This window comes from Candoia aspera, chromosome 1 (genome assembly GCF_035149785.1).
Source record: "Candoia aspera isolate rCanAsp1 chromosome 1, rCanAsp1.hap2, whole genome shotgun sequence".
In the NCBI taxonomy this organism is placed as follows: Eukaryota; Metazoa; Chordata; class Lepidosauria; order Squamata; family Boidae; genus Candoia; species Candoia aspera.
The window spans coordinates 31,829,435-31,848,658 of record NC_086153.1 but is presented as its reverse complement, the minus strand read 5'-3'; the positions used below and the strand labels follow the sequence as shown (position 1 = coordinate 31,848,658).

General features: G+C 39.3%; 1 protein-coding gene across 1 annotated transcript in view; it reads left to right on the top strand.

The window, feature by feature from the left end:
• Positions 1-19,224, top strand: part of EML6 (EMAP like 6) — a 155,845-nt gene that overhangs the window by 48,758 nt on the left and 87,863 nt on the right. The window contains exons 8-13 of the mRNA XM_063301467.1: positions 3,557-3,758; positions 6,076-6,213; positions 7,877-8,133; positions 11,821-12,033; positions 13,508-13,675; positions 14,069-14,175. Coding sequence (XP_063157537.1) covers positions 3,557-3,758; positions 6,076-6,213; positions 7,877-8,133; positions 11,821-12,033; positions 13,508-13,675; positions 14,069-14,175 — 1,085 coding nt within the window. The remainder of the gene's footprint in view (positions 1-3,556; positions 3,759-6,075; positions 6,214-7,876; positions 8,134-11,820; positions 12,034-13,507; positions 13,676-14,068; positions 14,176-19,224) is intronic.

Genomic DNA, 19,224 nt, shown 5'->3' with positions numbered 1-19,224 from the left:
AGTTTGTTTGTTTGTTTGTTTGTTTCCCCAAAATAAGTACTTGTAATGAGGTTCCCTGGGAAGTTGAAATGCTCCGATATTACTTTGTCCTTGTTTTGAATCCTGATGTCAAATTTGTGTCCATTAATTGTTTTCTGCAAAGTTTGTTCCATTTTTCCAATACAGAATCTAGAGGACCATTGCAGAGAGATAAGGGCACATATCATATTAGAGGAAAAGCATGCAAAGGCGCCTTTATGTGAAGTTGTTGTGGCCTGTGATGGTGCTGTTGGTATAAATGTGGGAGCAAAGTAGACATCTAGATTTGTTGCAGATGTTAGCATCATTGTCCTGTTTTGTCTTGTTGCTTGTGAAAATTTGCTTCAGGTTAGCTGGTCATCTGTATGTAAGTATGGGACTGCCACCTAATGCCTGAAAAAGTACAGTGTAATTGTCCAGTATGTCCAGAACCTCAGTGGTGTGCTGATAAATATGTAACAACTGGCTGTGCCAGCTCCATTGCTGCCATCAGACTGCACCATGAGCTGCCAGACAGTTGACTGGCATGCTAGCTGTTACAGTCCAGGTCTGCTCTCATGTGGCTCCCAAACTTCTAGAAAATTTTGGCATGAGACAGATCCAGCACATTACTAGCTATAGTGTATTAATTATGTATTTATAGTATGGCTTACATGATTTGCATATATGGCATAGATTGTTAGCAATGTAACTAAAGGAAACCACCTTGTTTAGAAGTGTTGTACAGAAATATCAGTTGGTGAAGGCAGGTATTTATTTATTTATAATATTCTTACCCACTTCCTCTTTATTTTATAGTTTTTAATAATATATTCCTCAGAGTACAGAAACAATTAATAAAATACAGCAAAATTAAAATAGTCTACTTAAGAAACATTAGAAGTTATTTGCAAAAAAAATGATACGAAACAGCCAACTCACTTGAACTGTTTTAAAGGTAACATGTGGGGTTATAACCATTATTCTTTACTTTCAATACATTTATTGTTCATATCTAAAAGAATCAAGACAGATCATTCACTATGCAAAGTACCTCAATCTTATGGCCCCAAAGTTCTACAGTTCTCATCCATTTTTGTAACTTCCAGCAAAGCTTGGTCAGCTCCAGCTTGGTACTCTTCTCATGCCTTCTAGTACTTTTCCACTTGATTACCATTGCCCCTCCTGTTCATAGGGGAATTGTCTCTGGTTTGAGAACCACTTTGTACTTTGAGAACCATCTCTTGTGTCTTGGAAATCTTCATTCTGATATGTTCTTTTTTAATGCTGCATTTTCAGTTAACTCCCAGATCATAATCTGTTGGCTTTGTGGCATAATCTGGGGGGGTCTTAAATACTCTATCTTTCATACATGTCTATATATTCATACCTTTACACAAACATGGTACAAGGTGTTTGTGTGTTTGTGCATACCCGTGCACATACATGTGTGCGTGTGCGCATACACACACACACACACAGAGCTACTCAATATATAAAAGCATAATAACACTGCAGCAATATAATGCTACTTAGTTCTCAATCCATGGGAGAGAGACATTATCTTCAGGCCTAAGTTAAGAAATGTAAGCTCTGACTACTGTACCTCTTGTGTCCATTCTAGAGGTATCTAATTTGCCATTATGAGAATCGGTATATTGTTAGACACACTTTTGGATTGTTCCAAGTTTTGTTTTTCTTCTCTTCTCTCTTTTTGTGGCAAGGCTTTATTAGAATCTGAACTTAGAATTAAAATTAAGTCATATTACTAACTTATTCTCCATGAAATATAAAAACCCATAGTTTTAGTAAAAATATGAGATAGAAATTAGTTGTTTTGCCTATTTTGTATGCCTATATAGCATCTGTTTATTATATTTTAGGAGACAGCTTGATATGATGAAACAGATTGCAAGCCTGCCAGCAATAAGAATTAATAGTTTTATAGTACTTGTCCATATGCACTATTAACATAGTTAATGCTGTAACAAAGATACAGAAATGGACATTGCTTAACTATTGCATAGAGATAATCAATTATAGTTCTTCAGAAAAAAAAGGAATGTTGTCTATGTGTAAATAAGTATTGGCTGCTATACAAGCTGAAGGGTGAAAAAATATTGTAAAATGATATAGGCAACTGCATATTAAATCATACTAACAGGCAAATCATATTGAACCTGAAAATTAGCCTTAAGTGTTATCTGTGCAAGGTTGTACAACCTGTCATCCACAGAATCAGTCTGCCCTCCAAATTTATTAGACTACAAGAACATTGCATAGCCAAAGAGCACCACTTGGGGAAAACTGAGATAAAAGTACCAGTCGAAGAGAATATTTGTAGCTCAGGGTTGAACTGTGGAGTCCTTGGTGCTCTCTGAGCCTTGTTGTTTTCTTGCAGACATTTCATTGCCAGACTAGGCAATATCTTCAATGTGAAGAGGGAGTGGGCCTTGCTCTCTGTTTATATACCATGGTTTGTCCAGCTTGTGTTGGTGAAGATGTTGTTCTCTTCTTGGCAGTTCCTTGATTGGGCTGTTGTTTGCTGCTTGGTTGATTGACTGAGTTAATAGTTCCTTGATTAGGGTATATTGTGCTGTTTGATTGTTCATCTCATGTTAATCCTAGTGTTGTTTATCTCTATGGATACCCCACCCCAACTTTATCAAAAAGTGCCTGACCACTCAACCCACTACAACCCAACCAACAGAAGCTATGAAAAGGATAACTCTGCTGTACATCAGAAACATCTCAGAAACTACCAACAGACTGTTACAACCGCATGGCATCACAGTAGCACATAAACCAGCTAAAACAGGAGTTATCTACAACATACAGTGTAAGGACTATAGCAGCCACTATGTAGGACAGACAGGCAGAAGACTAGCAGAGTGCATCCACGAACACCAACTAGCAGTCAGAATACACGATGAGAACTCCTTAATCTCACAACACATGGACAGACTCAACCATAGTTTCAACTGGGAAACTGTGAGCATCTTAAACCAAGCCAAATCCAAAAACGCCAGAGAATTCCTGGAAGCCTGGCACTCAGACAAAGCAGCCATCAACAGACAGATAGCGGTAAACATTTACCACCAGCAATCAACACCCAGATATTCAAAGATTAACACTAGGATTAACACCAGATAAACCATCAAACAGTACAATATACCCTAATCAAGGAACTATTAACTCAGTCAATCAACCAAGCAGCAAACACCAGCCCAATCAAGGAACTCCCAAAAAGAGAACAACACCTCCACCAACACAAGCTGGATAAATCACAGTATATAAACAGAGAGCAAGGCCCACTCCCTCTTCACACTGAAGATGTTGCCTAGTCTGGCAATGAAACGTCTGCAAGAAAACAAGGCTCAGAGAGCACTAAGGACTCCACAGGTCCTATTGCATTCCAAAGATGACAAGTTTCAGACATTTTAAGTCTTCTACTGAAAAGCAGTAGGACTTCACAATACTTACACAATACTTTGGATGGATTGTGCCCACTATAAATAATTATTCATTAATATACAAAGATTATTCTGTCCTTTCTCAGGTTTATCTATCCGAAGCGTGTGTTGGAAAGCAGATCGACTTCTAGCAGGAACACAGGACAGTGAAATATTTGAAGTGATTGTGAGAGAAAGAGATAAGCCAATGCTCATAATGCAAGGTCACTGTGAAGGCGAGCTCTGGGCTCTGGCAGTCCATCCAAAAAAACCATTAGTTGTTACTGGCAGTGATGATCGATCTGTGCGGTAAGGCAACAGCATATATGCCTGAAGTTTCACCACAGCTGTGTTGGGAAATCCTCATGGCTTTGAAGATCAAGGTGCTGGTGATCAATTAATTTGAAGAAGAAAAATTAAGCAATATTCAGCTGAATGTTTTATTTATTTATCAGTTATGTATTATTTATTCTAGCATTGATACTCCAATTTGTTAGCCACAAAATGGGTACTTAAAGTGGAAGTATTTTTAATATATTTGTTAGCTAAAAGAAAACCAATAGTAAAAGAAAGAATTATCATAGAATAGTTAAACTCCACAGGCTTACAATATCAATATAGATATACAAATAAAATAAAATAAAATAAGCATTAAGAAATAGTAAATAGCCTTAGAAGCACCCAATTTCATCTGCGCTTTTCTATTTGAATTTACATATTTATGGTATGCTTTCAAGATAGAGGCAGATACAGTTTTGTTAAAGTATGTGAGATAGCTGTGAAAATTATTTTAGTTCTAATCATTTTTCTCAGAGCAAGACTTGAGTTTTAAGCATCCTGAAACATCAATAAAACTTCTAGCATCTTAATTATTTCCTTTCTTGGCGAGCGTGGTTGCTAAGTAACTCTTTTATGAGAGGTGGATTAGTCATTATGAGCGATCTGTAAAGAAACACAAGGGGCAGATGTCTGAATTGCAATTGCATCAAGAAAGTGGGATTTTCTTTAAAAAATGGTTAATATTGAAAGAAGACTTAATCTCAGTTCAATCTAGTGAAAAATAATCCCAAAGAAAGTATACTTTCTGACTTTCATGTCCTGGAATAAAAATGTTTTCAATGAAATTTAGTCCAGACTGCAACTTTGTGCTTTTATATGTTTCACTCTACAATGTATGGGAAGTACTGTATAGAGAGGCAGAGTAGGGTGGTGGTTGAAGTACTGGACTGGCGTGAAGATGATCCAGCTAGTCACCCTCTGCTAGGGAAGTTCACTGGTTGACTTTGGACCAGTCTGTCTGTCTCTCTCTCTCTCTCAGTCCAACCTACCTCACACAATTGCTGTTGTGAGGAAAATAGGAAGGAGCACTCTATATGCTGCCTTGAGCTTCTGAACAAAGGTGGGATATAAATCCAACAAATTTATTTATTTATTTATTTATATTAATTTATCAAATTTGTCACCGCCCATCTCCTCCCACCGGAGGGACTCTGGGCGGTTTACAACAAGATAGTCAATTAAAACAGTAAATAAGATACGAATACAATATATAAAATATAAATACCATTAATAAATAGTTATAAAAGCAAGGATAGGAATAAGATCCAAGTGGCAAAAGATCTAATTGAGTCCATGTGTGTGAGGAGCACACTAAGGTGCCAGCCATCCCCATGCGGAGCTACTCCCTTCTCTGCCACAAGCAAGACAGCAGAGCCAAGTCTTTAGATTCCTCTGGAAGGCCAGGAGCGATGAGGCTAACCTCACCTCCAGGGGCAGCGTGTTCCACAGGGCGGGAGCTACTGCAGGGAAGGCCCACTTCCTGGACCCCGACAAACAGAATTCTCTTGTAGACAGGGTCCACAACATGCCCTCTCTGCACAATCAGGTGGGACGGGTCGATGTAATGGGGAAGAGGCGGTCCCTCAGGTAACCTGGCCCCATGCCATGTAGGGTTTTAAAGGTGATAACCAACACCTTGAGTTGGACCCGGAAGCAGACTGGTACCCAGTGCAGCTTGCGCAGTACAGGTGTTATGTGCGCTGATCTCAGGGCACCAAAAATAACCCACACGGCTGCGTTCTGGACCAGCTGTAGCTTCCAGATACTCTTCAAGGGTAGCCCCATGTAGAGTGCATTGCAATAGTCTATGTGGGAGATAACAAGGGCATGAGTGACTGTTCAAAGGGCTTCCCAATCCAGGAAAGGGCGTAACTGGCGAACAACACGAAGTGCACAAAGGCCCTCCTGGCCATGGCTGCCACCTGCTCTTCAAGCAGGAGCCATGAATGTGATTAATAGTTAAAATACCTGTATAGTTTAGTGTCATTTGCAAATCTGAGAAGCATTCCCTCTACTTCTTCATTCCAGTTATTAATAAAAATATTGAAGAATAGAACCACATGGTACCACAGATGATACCTCTCTCCATTCACATGTTGAACTACAAACTACCCAGTTCCTGTTTTAATTTAATCTGTTCTGCGGACCAGATAGGCAGAAAATAGAAAGGGGGAGCTGCATGCTAAGTCTGGACTAATGTTTCTTTGACCAAAAAAAGAGCAATACATACTGTAATGCCACATTGTAGTGATAAACAGACTTCTCTCAACTTTTCCTTCTTGTGAAGCTTATGGAGCCTTGCTGATCATGCCTTGATTGCCCGATGCAATATGGAAGAAGCTGTGCGGAGTGTATCTTTCAGCCCTGATGGATCTCAGCTGGCTCTGGGAATGAAAGATGGCTCTTTCATTGTTCTGAGAGTAAGGTAGGCTTAACTCAGCCTTTAAAAAAGAACTCAGACCAAATCTGAAATGTATTAATGCAATTTTGGACAGTTCTTTCACAAGTTGTTGGCCTGATTCGATACAATAGTATGATAAAACATTTTGAAAGCTTGAGGATAAGTTGCCTGAAACAAATTACATGGGCCTAGCACAATATATAAATCTAGCAATTGTGATCTATAAACCAGTGTTCATCACTTGGAGTTTATGGTGAGCTATTGCAGTTTCTGAAATTATAACTTAATTTTATACTAGAATAAAAACAAAGTAGGGCTTAGCATGGTGAGTTAACCTGGTCTTTGTATGCATATATGCTTTCCCCTTCCTTCTCTTTGCACCCCTAGCTTAGATGTTTTAATTCTGGCTTGTTAAATCATAATTTTCTGTAACCAGATCTGTTTTGTTAGCAGTATATAAACTACATTTCCATTTTGACAATGCAAGAAACTGTATAACTATTGTATTTACCAAGGCTTATATATTGCTCTGATCCAGCAGGACTCTGCATTCATGTTGCACAGGGAATATAGAAAATTTAGCAGAAAATTCTGCTTGCTAATCCATTTGGAACAGCAATCCCTTCTGAACATTTTGGATTGAAGTGTTTCAGCTTCTAACACTACTGTTATGTAATTATCCTACTTACCTGCTAAATAATGTTTCTAAGTAGGATGGGAAATATTCATTGTAAGCAAAAGTAGGCTGAAGATTAGGGTGTGTTATGTTGTAAAATGTAAAAATGTAAAATTCAAAGGGGGTGGCATTCAAAACAAAATCTGTGCTGTCTATTTTGAGAGTGAGGGAAAGAGTTTCAAAGTGTAATTCTAGATATTAACCGGAAACACCATAATGTTCAAATGGCTTATTCCCAGATACATACAGTATATGCCTGTTACCTGCTGCAATCCTTTAAGTAAGTATCCACTTACTTGAGAGTAAATCCAGTTGAATTCAATGGGTTGTTTCTGAATAGGCGTGATAAGGTTCTGCTGCAAGGTATACTACTTTTGAAGAATAAATTCTGTTGAGGTTACAGTAGTAGGTTGTCAAGGTCAGCCTCGCTACACAATAAGACACAGACTCACTTAATGGGTATTAAGGATTTCTGGTTTATTGGAATGATAGCTGACAGAACGAAAAACGGGAACGGGGGTGGTGGTGCGGAGGTGCCCCTTTTATACCCTCTTGTAGTGCCCCGGGCTCCCCCACCCTGCATTGTCCCGATCCCTCTTAATGGGACCCTTGATGGCTGCCTGGGCGTTTTCCCAGTGTCTTCCTTTGTCTCCCGGCGTCGGTTGCGTCCTCCGGGGCACCAGGTGCGGCTTATCTCCGTTCCTCCGACGTCCTTCTTTTCAGCTGCCTATGGGTCCATGGGTGTGGGTGCTTTTGGGTGCTTGTGTTAATCCCTAGTTTGATTATCTCCTTCCTCTATTTCTTAATGATCATGATCTACGTTGTGAGGCTCTTTGTGCCTTGCAACGAGGTCATGACATAGGTCTTCTTAATTACATATATATTGGATTGCGCTTTAAGAGCATGTTTGCACAACATATCATCTGTGTAGTTAATAACACTGCATACCACCATTTTATCATTTTTCATTTGCAGACCCACTGCTAATGATGTTTTCAACACTCTTTGCAGAGATATGACAGAAGTTGTTCATATCAAAGATCGGAAAGAAGTGATTCATGAAATGAAGTTTTCACCAGATGGCTGCTATCTTGCAGTGGGTTCTAATGATGGTCAGGTAGATATCTATGCAGTTGCTCAGCGATATAAGAAAACTGGAGAGTGCAACAAGTCTTCTAGTTTTATCACTCATATTGACTGGTCTCTAGACAGTAAATTCTTGCAAACAAATGATGGTGCAGGAGAACGCTTCTTCTACAGGATGCCATGTGAGTGAATATTTCTTCATTAACTGCGCTTAAATTTTAATTAGCAGTAAGTAAAATGTTTGCTTAATAGATCAATATAGTCCAGAGATAGGACTCATTCCATCTCAGTGGAAAATAAGCACTATTCCCCACTAATTTATTTAAACATTTTTTTATCCAAGGAATTTAGGCCAAAGTATGGGGGAACATATATACCTCTAAGCTCCTTGGATGAACAGTAGGATATCCATGAAGTAAATACAGAATTTAAAAATTAGCCAAAATAGACTAACTAAAAACCATCATTTTTATCACTGAATATGAGTTTTCCTAATTTTAGCAGTTGTATATTATTACATCTAAAATTATGCCAAAATTTAAATCATTGCATATTGATACAGTAAAGAAACATGATGAAACTATTACTGAAGTTGGAAATAATTGCTGAATTTGTTGTGCATGAAATTTATTCTGGAACTGATGGATATAACAATGGAAAATCGATTAGACTATCAAGACTGGACTAACTAATATTAGACTTTAGAATAAGTCAGTATCAAGTAATATTTTTAAAATAGTCACTGTACTGTATTATACTGCATTGCATGGAAAAATTTACATTTTTCCATGCAATGCAGTATAATACAGTATAATGAAACCTCATTTTAAAGGACCATTTATCATTTGTGCAATGATATCATTATGCAAATGACAATTTCTGTAATTTTCTTAATGTTTCTTTATACCACTAACAGAAATCAGCATGAATGTCACAAAATTAAGATAAAATTAACATAAATTTAACTTCCTCATCTGAACTACATTTGATATATTGGAATTCGGTCCATTGCATCCAAAGTCTGCTAAATGAAGCCCCACTGAATTTTAATTTAATTTAATTTAATTCAATAATTTAATATAATTGGTTTTGAGGTTTTAAGACTGGACAGCTTACAATATTTAAAATGCATAATTTAAGAAACATGACCACCCAGACAAAATTGAATCAGTAACATTCAAAAATATTCAACAGGGCTCCACATTCACCATAACCTCGGGCTTGGGAACAGAGCCAGGACTTAAGAGACTTCTGGAGCCACATGTATCTCTGGGCAGATGTTGTTCTAGAGAACACAAGGCCATGACAGAGAAGGCATGCTTCCTCAGTTTCACAAGATGACAACGTTTAACAGAAGGGACATGGAGTACACCAACTCTGCCTGAGCATACCAGATGGGCACAAATAACTGGAGACAGGCAATCCCTCAAATAACCAGGCTCTGTGCCATTAAGAACTTTATAGGTGATGATCAGCACCTTGAATAGGAGCCAGAAGCCAACCAGTAACCAATGCAGCTTGTGCAGCAGTGATGACTCATAGGCATAGCAAGGAGTGACTGTTATTGCCAGCACCCTTGCCTTTTGAACCAACTGTAGCTTCCGGATGATCTTGAAGGGCAGTCCCATGTAGAGTGCATTGCAATAGTTCAATTGTGAGGTGACTAGCACATAAGTGACCATCTGAAGGGCCTCCTGGTTGAGGAAAGGGCACAGCTGGTACACAAAGTGAAGCTACATAAAGGCCTTCCTGGCCACAGCTATCAGCTGCTCTTCAAGCAGTAGTTGTGAGTCCAGTAGAACCCCCCAAGTTGCACACTAGTCTTGAATGAGGAAGTGCAGCCCCATTCAAAGGTGAAAACATCCCCAACACAGAGGCCCCAAACTGCCACAGCCACTCAGTCTTGTCAGGATGGAGCTGAAATCTGTTCCTCCCCATCCAAACCAGAATAGCCTCCAGACACTAGATCAGTACATTGACAGCTTCACCTGTGCAGGCCAGGTTTGAGATACACAATTAAGTATCAATAATACTGAACCCTGAACTAATGATTCACCCAGCGGTTTCATATAAAAAAAGAGGGGGGAGAGCATTGAACCTTAGGCACCCCACAAGTGGGTGGATGTGGTCTCTCCCCTCCTGTCACATGGACGGGGACTGACCACTGAGGAAGGAGGCGAACCACTGCAGCCACTGCCTCCCGCTCCTAACATTTAAGTCTGTTTTTGTTGAATTGTATTTATACGTGTTTTATTATGACTGTCAAGAGTCACACAGTTGTATAACAATGCATAAATAAATATTAGAATTACTGTTGTCTGGTTATTATACCTATGTAATGTAAAAGGAATGATGCCAACTATTTCATGAGTAAAGGATCCTACTTCAATTCCTAAACTGTCCCAGAAAGGGAAGTCCTATTGCACTTTAATTATACAGTAGTAGAAAAAATGTAAAATTTACCTTTTTCAATCAAGAGGAGAACCCTCAAATTTAAAAATTTCCCCATGGATTGCATATTACTGGGCATGCCAGTGAGGATGGCACAGTCAGGCAAAATGTAAAAGATCAGTAAAGTTAAATGTTTGATATCAAAACAAAATACAGAAATAAATTAAAATGTAAGTCAAATGATTTGCTGTTACAACTACTGTAAGGTGGAGAGAGGGGAGAGGGTTCATGTCATGAGTGCCGTTGAGCTAAAGTCATCAGCGCAATGGCACACATGACAATGACAAGGAAATAGGTGAAGGGGTACAAGTTAAGTAGCCATCAACCTACAACGACTAACGGCCAACAAACAATAGCCAAAGGAATCACGGAGCCACCCAAACCATCAGCGGCAATACAACGGGGATCGCCCAGCTGAAAGCAATCAGCAGAGGAATGGAAACCTGATGATGGGCGATCCCGGAAACCCTCACCCACCGGCAGGGCAACGCATGGGACAAAAGGGGGGTGACGTGACCGTGAGCGAGGGGGCGCTGACCGGCGCGGGGTATTTAAACCCCGCACCGGCGCGCTCCTGTCACTCTCAGCTTTTTTCTACCAACGCTGTACCTGACCTGCAGTAAACCAGAGCCTGATTCGCAAACCAGTGTCTGAACGTTATTCAGAGATAGGCAGCGCATGACAGTTCATCTGCAAGCGAGAGATGATGAAATGTATCAATACCTAATGAAATTAGAGATCAAAATCCTATTCTAGACTCACTGGGATCTTTTTTTATGTTTTCTTTTTGTCAAATTCCATCAACAAAACAAAACTGTACCCTAATCTCCCTGGGTTACATTCATACACCAAGTGGAGATTGAATTCATACAGAATTTTTGATAGAGCAGTTTCTTTTTTTCTCATAATCGTAATAGAGGTTACCAAGAGGTTCTCCCTGTCTCATGACTGCTATGACAGAGGTTCTTCTGCCACAGAGACTCTGACCCAACTCACTGTTGTTGGGCTTTACCTGCTTCCCACTGGCCTCCTGATACAGATAATGACTTCAGCTCATTCTTCTCAGGACTTACTCTTTCTGTCTCTACTTCTTATTCTCACATTGTCCAAAGGTACAGGTATTAAGGTGTATAAAATCTGTTAGCCTTGTCATCCATTATCTTGGAGGCAAGTCAGGTGTCATCCTTTTTTGTAGTAGCTTGAAACAATCAGTTGAGATAGGGATCATCAATGGGTACAACAAATTTCTGTGGATTTTCTGTGGATTCAAGGATGAGCGTATAGCACTTCAACTCAGCAATGAGAAAAGGCCCAAGAGAAAGGATAATTTCTAGTAAGCTGGAAAAGCATTAAACGTTGTGTTCAGCTGCTCCTGAAACAATGTAATTGAATGACTTATTAACCTGAATTTATTTCAGCTGGAAAACAGTTGGCAAACAAAGATGAGATCAAAGGAATTCATTGGGCTTCATGGACCTGTGTGATAGGATCAGAAGTAAATGGAATCTGGCCAAAGTACAGTGATGTTACAGACATTAACTCTGTGGATGGAAATTATAATAATACAGTTTTAGTGACTGGAGATGATTTTGGATTAGTTAAATTATTCAGATTTCCATGTCTTAAGAAAGGTAAGACATTGTGCCATGCATATATAATTTCTTGCTTTATTTATATTAAGGATTATTTGTTATTTTGTCAGTGACTGAGACATATTCTTTTAAATGAACCCCAGCACATTACCCATGCTACTGCATCTTGCAGTTCCTGTTTGCAGTCAAGGGCAGTCCCATTGTAGAAATCCAACTGAGAGGTAACTTTGGCATGAGTAATTCTCAGCAAGGCTCCCAATCCAGAAACATGCATCATTGGCACACAAGACAAAGTTGTGCAAAGGCACTCCTGGCTTTAGCTGCCACCTGCTCCTCCATCAGGTGAATTCCAAAACTGTGTACCAGCTCCAAGTGGGGAAATGCAACTAATGGAAGAAAATCCCAAGACCAAAGGTAGTTCTTAGCTCCTCTACCAAGGACTTCTCCCTTTAGCCCAACCTCATAAAAAATAAAAATATAAGGTGCTTTGGATCTTATTTTTCAAAGCCCAGAAGTACAGAAATTAATAACCTTGTGCCAATCTAGAATCACAAGAGGAAGCTGAATAGTCATGTCTACACAGGGAAATCTTTTAATGAAAAATTCACTTACTAAACCAATGAAACCAAATATCTAGATATAACAAAGGAGTTTATTAGGAAGAAGAAAATGTAAGAAAGGAAACCAACAACATTGGACATAGTATTCCAAATAAAATCAATACAACCAGTCTAACTGGCAGGATATTTTGCTACTCATTTTTAGTAGGGTTTGGTTTGTATTTATGAAGGCTTGTTTCAAATTTTATAAATTAAGTCTCTTGGAAATCAATTATTTTATAAATAATTGAGAAGTGGAAAATTATAGGAAAATAGTGTACATGTCCTTGATCTAATGTACCAGAAATGCAAGGCTGAAATAAGAGCTTTGTATTAATAGTACATTACAGATAGTTCTTGCTTATGGACTGCCTTGCTTAGCAACCATTTGAAGTTATGCCAGTGTAAAAAAACAGTTTTGTGACCAATCCTTACATTTATGACTATTGCAGCATCCCATGGTCACATGATTGCCATTTATGTGCTTCCCAATCTGTTTGCAACAAATAGAGTTAATGGAGAATGTGGAAGTAAAACCTTAGGTTGCGGTCCCATGATTTTCTGCTTAGCGATGGAGTTGTCAGTCCCAATTGTGGTCGCTAAGCGAGGACTGCCTGTACAGTACTAATTATGATCCATTTACTGTTTTTGAATTAGTATTGATCTAAATCTGTTATCCAGCATCATGAAGAAGGATTAAGTAACATAGATGACTAAATATGCATTTTATCCAAACTACCAACCATTGGGAAAATAAAGAACATTTCTGTATATTTTTTGAAATTTCATGCAAAGTATACTAAAAAGTCATTTTATGAAACTAACAATAACTTTCATATGTAACTGTGTATGAGTTGTGTGTGTGGTGACTTTAATTAGAGTTTATTTCAATTATCTTTATTTTTTAATTCTAGGAGCAAAATTCAGAAAATACGTCGGCCATTCTGCTCATGTTACAAATGTCCGCTGGTCACATGACTTTCAATGGGTAATAAGTACAGGAGGTGCAGATCATTCTGTTTTTCAGTGGCGGTTTATTCCAGAAGGTGTAACAACTGGAGTCTTTGAAACAGCCCATATAGGTAATTAATTTGTTTTCAGAATGTTGAAATACATTTGAACAAAAAGCTTCTAATCAGTTAAATGGAAACTTTTAATCATTATTCCCCTGGAATACTCAAATCTAACATGTACAGTACATTGCCTTTGTTTTAATCTCTAGACTCAGCATGGAAATTCATGGAAAGCATAACTGAAAAGAGGATATGCTTATTCAGAGTTGTTCCTTGTTTTCATCTTTGGCTTAGATCATTCTGTATATTTTACTGTCAAGTCAGAAATGTTCACTATGTCCAAGGTCTTTTGCCAATGTTTTAATGTGTCAGAACTGAGATTTTACATCTGTTTCCTGGAACTGGGACTTATTTTTTTTAAATTACTACTTGATAATTAATATTATGTAATCTCTTCTGCAGAATGTGGCATAGATTCACATAGTGAAGAATCAGATTCTGATTTATCTGATGTGCCAGAATTAGATTCAGATATTGAACAAGAAGCTCAAATCAATTATGTTCGACAGGTGAGTAACACTGCAATATCATATCATTAGATCAGGCCCAGTTGAAAAGCTATTGCATCATACTAAAAATAAGTAACTAGGAAAAAAAATGTACTTATTGCTTCAGTGGCATCTGCAGGGGAGACAAAACAGTTGTTTATTCGTTTAGTCGCTTCTGACTCTTCGTGACTTCATGGACCAGCCCATGCCAGAGCTTCCTGTCGGTTGTCAAAACCCCCAGCTCCCCCAGGGACGAGTCCGTCACCTCTAGAATATCATCCATCCACCTTGCCCTTGGTCGGCCCCTCTTCCTTTTGCCTTCCACTCTCCCTAGCATCAGCATCTTCTCCAGGGTGTCCTGTCTTCTCATTATGTGGCCAAAGTACTTCGGTTTTGCCTTTAATATCATTCCCTCAAGTGAGCAGTCTGGCTTCATTTCCTGGAGTATGGGCTGGTTTGATCTTCTTGCAGTCCAAGGCACTCTCAGAATTTTCCTCCAACACCACAGTTCAAAAGCATCTATCATCCTTCTCTCAGCCTTCCTTATAGTCCAGCTCTCACAGCCATATGTTACTACGGGGAACACCATTGCTTTAACTATGCGGACCTTTGTTGTCAGTGTGATGTCTCTGCTCTTAAATATTTTATCAAGATTTGTCATTGCTCTTCTCCCAAGGATTAAGCGTCTTCTGATTTCCTGACTGCAGTCAGCATCTGCAGTAATCTTCGCACCTAGAAATACAAAGTCTTTCACTGCTTCTACATTTTCTCCCTCTATTTGCCAGTTATCAATCAAGCTGGTTGCCATAATCTTGGTTTTTTTGAGGTTTAGCTGCAAGCCAGCTTTTGCACTTTCTTCTTTCTCCTTCATCATAAGGCTCCTCAGTTCCTCTTTGCTTTCAGCCATCAAAGTGGTATCATCTGCATATCTGAGATTGTTAATGTTTCCTCCAGCGATTTTAACTCCAGCCTTGGATTCCTCAAGCCCAGCATGTCGCATGATGTGTTCTGCGTACAAGTTGAATAGGTAGGGTGAGAGTATACAGCCCTGCCATACTCCTTTCCCAATCTTAAACCAGTCTGTTGTTCCATGGTCTGTTCTTACTGTTGCTACTTGGTCGTTATACAGATTCTTCAGGAGGCATACAAGATGACTTGGTATCCCCATACCACTAAGAACTTGCCACAATTTGTTATGGTCCACACAGTCAAAGGCTTTAGAATAGTCAATAAAACAGAAATAGATGTTTTTCTGAAACTCCCTGGCTTTTTCCATTATCCAGCGGATATTGGCAATTTGGTCCCTAGTTCCTCTGCCTTTTCTAAACCCAGCTTGTACATCTGGCAATTCTCGCTCCATGAATTGCTGAAGTCTACCTTGCAGGATCTTGAGCATTACCTTACTGGCATGTGAAATGAGTGCCACTGTTCGATAGTTTGAACATTCTTTAGTGTTTCCCCTTTTTGGTATGGGGATATAAGTTGATTTTTTCCAATCTGATGGCCATTCTTGTGTTTCCCAAATTTGCTGGCATATAGCATGCATTACCTTGACAGCATCATCTTGCAAGATTTTGAACAGTTCAGCTGGGATGCCGTCGTCTCCTGCTGCCTTGTTATTAGCAATGCTTCTTAAGATCCATTCAACCTCACTCTTCAGGATGTCTGGCTCTAGCTCCCTGAGCACACCGTCAAAGCTATCCCCGATATTGTTATCCCTCCTATACAGGCCTTCTGTATATTCTTGCCACCTTTTCTTGATCTCTTCTTTTTCTGTTAGGTCCTTGCCATCTTTGTTTTTGATCATGCCCATTTTTGCCTGGAATTTACCTCCGATGGTTCTAATTTTCTGGAAGAGGTCTCTTGTCCTTCCTATTCTATTGTCTTCTTCCACTTCCGCGCATTGCTTGTTTAGAAACAATTCCTTATCTCTTCTGGGTAACCTCTGGAATTTTGCATTTAATTGGGCATATCTCCCCCTATCACTGTTGCCTTTTGCTTTCCTTCTTTCTTGGGCTACTTCTAGTGTCTCAGCAGACAGCCATTTTGCCTTCTTGGTTTTCTCTTTCTTTGGGATGTATTTTGTTGCCGCCTCCTGAACAATGTTGCAAACTTCTGTCCAGAGTTCTTCCGGGACCCTACCTACTAAGTCCAGTCCCTTAAATCTATTCTTCACCTCCACTACATATTCCTTAGGAATATTCGTGAGCTCATATCTAGCTGATCTGTGGGTCTTCCCTAATCTCTTTAGTCTGATCCTAAATTGTGCAATAAGAAGTTCATGATCTGAACTACAGTCAGCTCCAGGTCTTGTTTTTACCAACTGTATAGATGTCCGCCACCTTTGGCTGCAAAGGATGTAGTCAATCTGATTTCGGTGTTGTCCATCTGGTGAAGTCCATGTATAAAGCCGTCTCTTAGGCTGTTGGAAGAGAGTGTTTGTTATGCAGAGTGAGTTGTCTTGGCAAAATTCTATCAGCCTATGTCCTGCTTCGTTTTGTTCTCCCAGGCCATGCTTACCTGTAATTCGAGGTGTCATTTGACTGCCCACCTTAGCGTTCCAGTCTCCCCTGATGAAAATAACATCTCTTTTAGGCGTGTTGTCCAGTAGGTGCTGCAGATCCTCATAGAACTGCTCTACTTCAGCTTCTTCAGCATCTGTGGTTGGGGCGTATATTTGGATCACTGTGATGTTAGATGGCTTGCCCTGAATTCGAATTGAGATCATTCTATCATTTTTTGGATTGTATCCAAGCACTGCTTTCGCCACTTTACTATTAATTATGCAGGCTACTCCATTTCTTCTGTGGTCCTCTTGTCCACAGTAGTAGATCTGGTGGTCATTTGATGTGAAGTGGCCCATTCCAGTCCATTTCAGTTCACTGACGCCCAAAATGTCTATCTTGAATCTTGACATCTCCCCAATAACTACATCCAATTTGCCCTGGTTCATAGATCTTACATTCCAGGTTCCAATGGTGTGTTGATCCTTAGAACATCGGATTCGCCGTTTACCACCAGCACCGTCGGCCGCTAGCCGTCTTTTCGGCTTTGAGCTAGCTGCGTCATCACGTCTGGGGCTAGTTGAACTCATCCTCTGTTCCTCCCCAGTAGCATTTTGACCATCTTCCGACCTGGGGGTCTCATTTTCTGATGGTATACCGACATGTCTCTGGTTGTACTGATCCATTTAGTTTTCACGGCAAGAATACTGGGGTGGGTTGCCATTACCTTCCCCAGGGATCGCATTTAGTCTGACCTCTCTGTCATGACCTTCCCGTCTTGGGTGGCCCTTCACGGTTTAGCTCATGGCATCATTGAGGTGCTCAAGCTCCAGCACCACGACAAGGTAACGATCCTTTGCTGAAGAGACAAAACAGGCAAGATGGTATTTACAACACTGTTATTGAAGTACAATTTAAGTGAATGCAACATCAACACACATACAAAAAATGCAGGGCTTCAGTTATGATGTTGCATCCATCAACTTCCCTGTTTTCACACATACACGTACTCACGGACACTGCTGTGTTGATTCAGAAGAGTACCTTATTAAGAGATGAGGTAGATATGTGGAATGTTGGGTCCTATGGTTAACTTACAGTGTTACTGGGCAAGTTTATACTCCCCCCCGCTCACACACACACTTTTGTTCAACATTGTCAGTGGGCAGAGAAATAAGTTAAATACATTTTATGTAATTCAAATAATCTAATTCAGATTCTGTGTCAGTGTTAGTTACTATGTACTATTTAGTTCAATTATTTCTAACCTTTCCTTTAAACTTTATATCTCAGCTTACGATTATGAAAAAAAATGTGCAGCACTTTTCTGTTGCTATTGGCCATTAGTTGTTTAAGGACTGTTGCAACATGTTTGTGTTAATTACTTGGTGGGTCATCTTTTTAATATAAATAAAAGACAAACATCAATAGCCCTGTATTCTTATTCCAACCTCTCCCCTCCCCAGAACGTTTCCTGAAAGTTCAGAGCCTCCATAAAAACTTCTGCAGTATAGCTAGATAATCAAATGTCTAAGTGCTTGAATACAAGACAAGAGCTTATACAGTACAGATTAAAATAACTGGAAGTACAGTAATTGGAGAAGAAGAAGATGGGGTGACAAATTAAAAGTGTTATATAGAACATCATAGTTTGAGATCACTTACTGAGCAACAGCAAAGTACCTTGCATAAATAAGTTCCAATACTGCATCAAACAAAACATCCAAACCCCATAATAATTCTCATAGGGGAATTATTCCAATCTCTTGATTATTCTGGTTACTTTTTTGCGTCTTTGTAGAATTACACTGAAGTGCAGTGAATGGAATTGTACACAATATTCCATTTCTGGTTGTACTATACATTTCTGTAAATGTACAGAATAATAGCACACTTATTTTCAGTTTGATAATAATGACTTCCAACATAGAATTTGCCCTTTTTATAACAAGCACACACACTGGGCTGACGTTTTAATTAAGCTATTCACTGGTGCTTCAGATTCTCTCTCTTGGTTGTTCACTGCTAGTTCAGACCTGATTAGTATATGTAAAGTTATTTCTCAAAGGATGGAAATGTTATGTCAGAATGCTAGGATGCATCCAATCCCCAGTTCCTCAAAACAGTTTGAAGGGCCATCTTCCATGACCATCTTCAGTACCACTGACCTCTCAATGCTAAGAACAAGGAACAGAGAATAACTTTCATACTCTGAAGTCCCATAGTTAACTGCAGTAACAAAAATTTCTTCACTCATTTTGCACAAAAGGAAAATAAATTAAATTGCTTGCCTCTTTCCCCTTCCATGCATCTACTTACAGTACTTAATGTATTTGTCTTGTTGTATACAAAATAAATCCAGAGCAACTGAAAAAGCCACTATTCTCTTTGAAAGACCTGTTACAGACCGGATCTGAAGGGCAGAAGAAAGCAAGAATCCCTGTAAATGAGCTATTGGTCTATCCACAAGCTCCATAGAACCGTAGCACTTTTAAAACTATATTACTATAATTTTAAATAATCACAGCTGAGCCAGAAATAAATTGCCTTGTCTCTTGGACCCAGG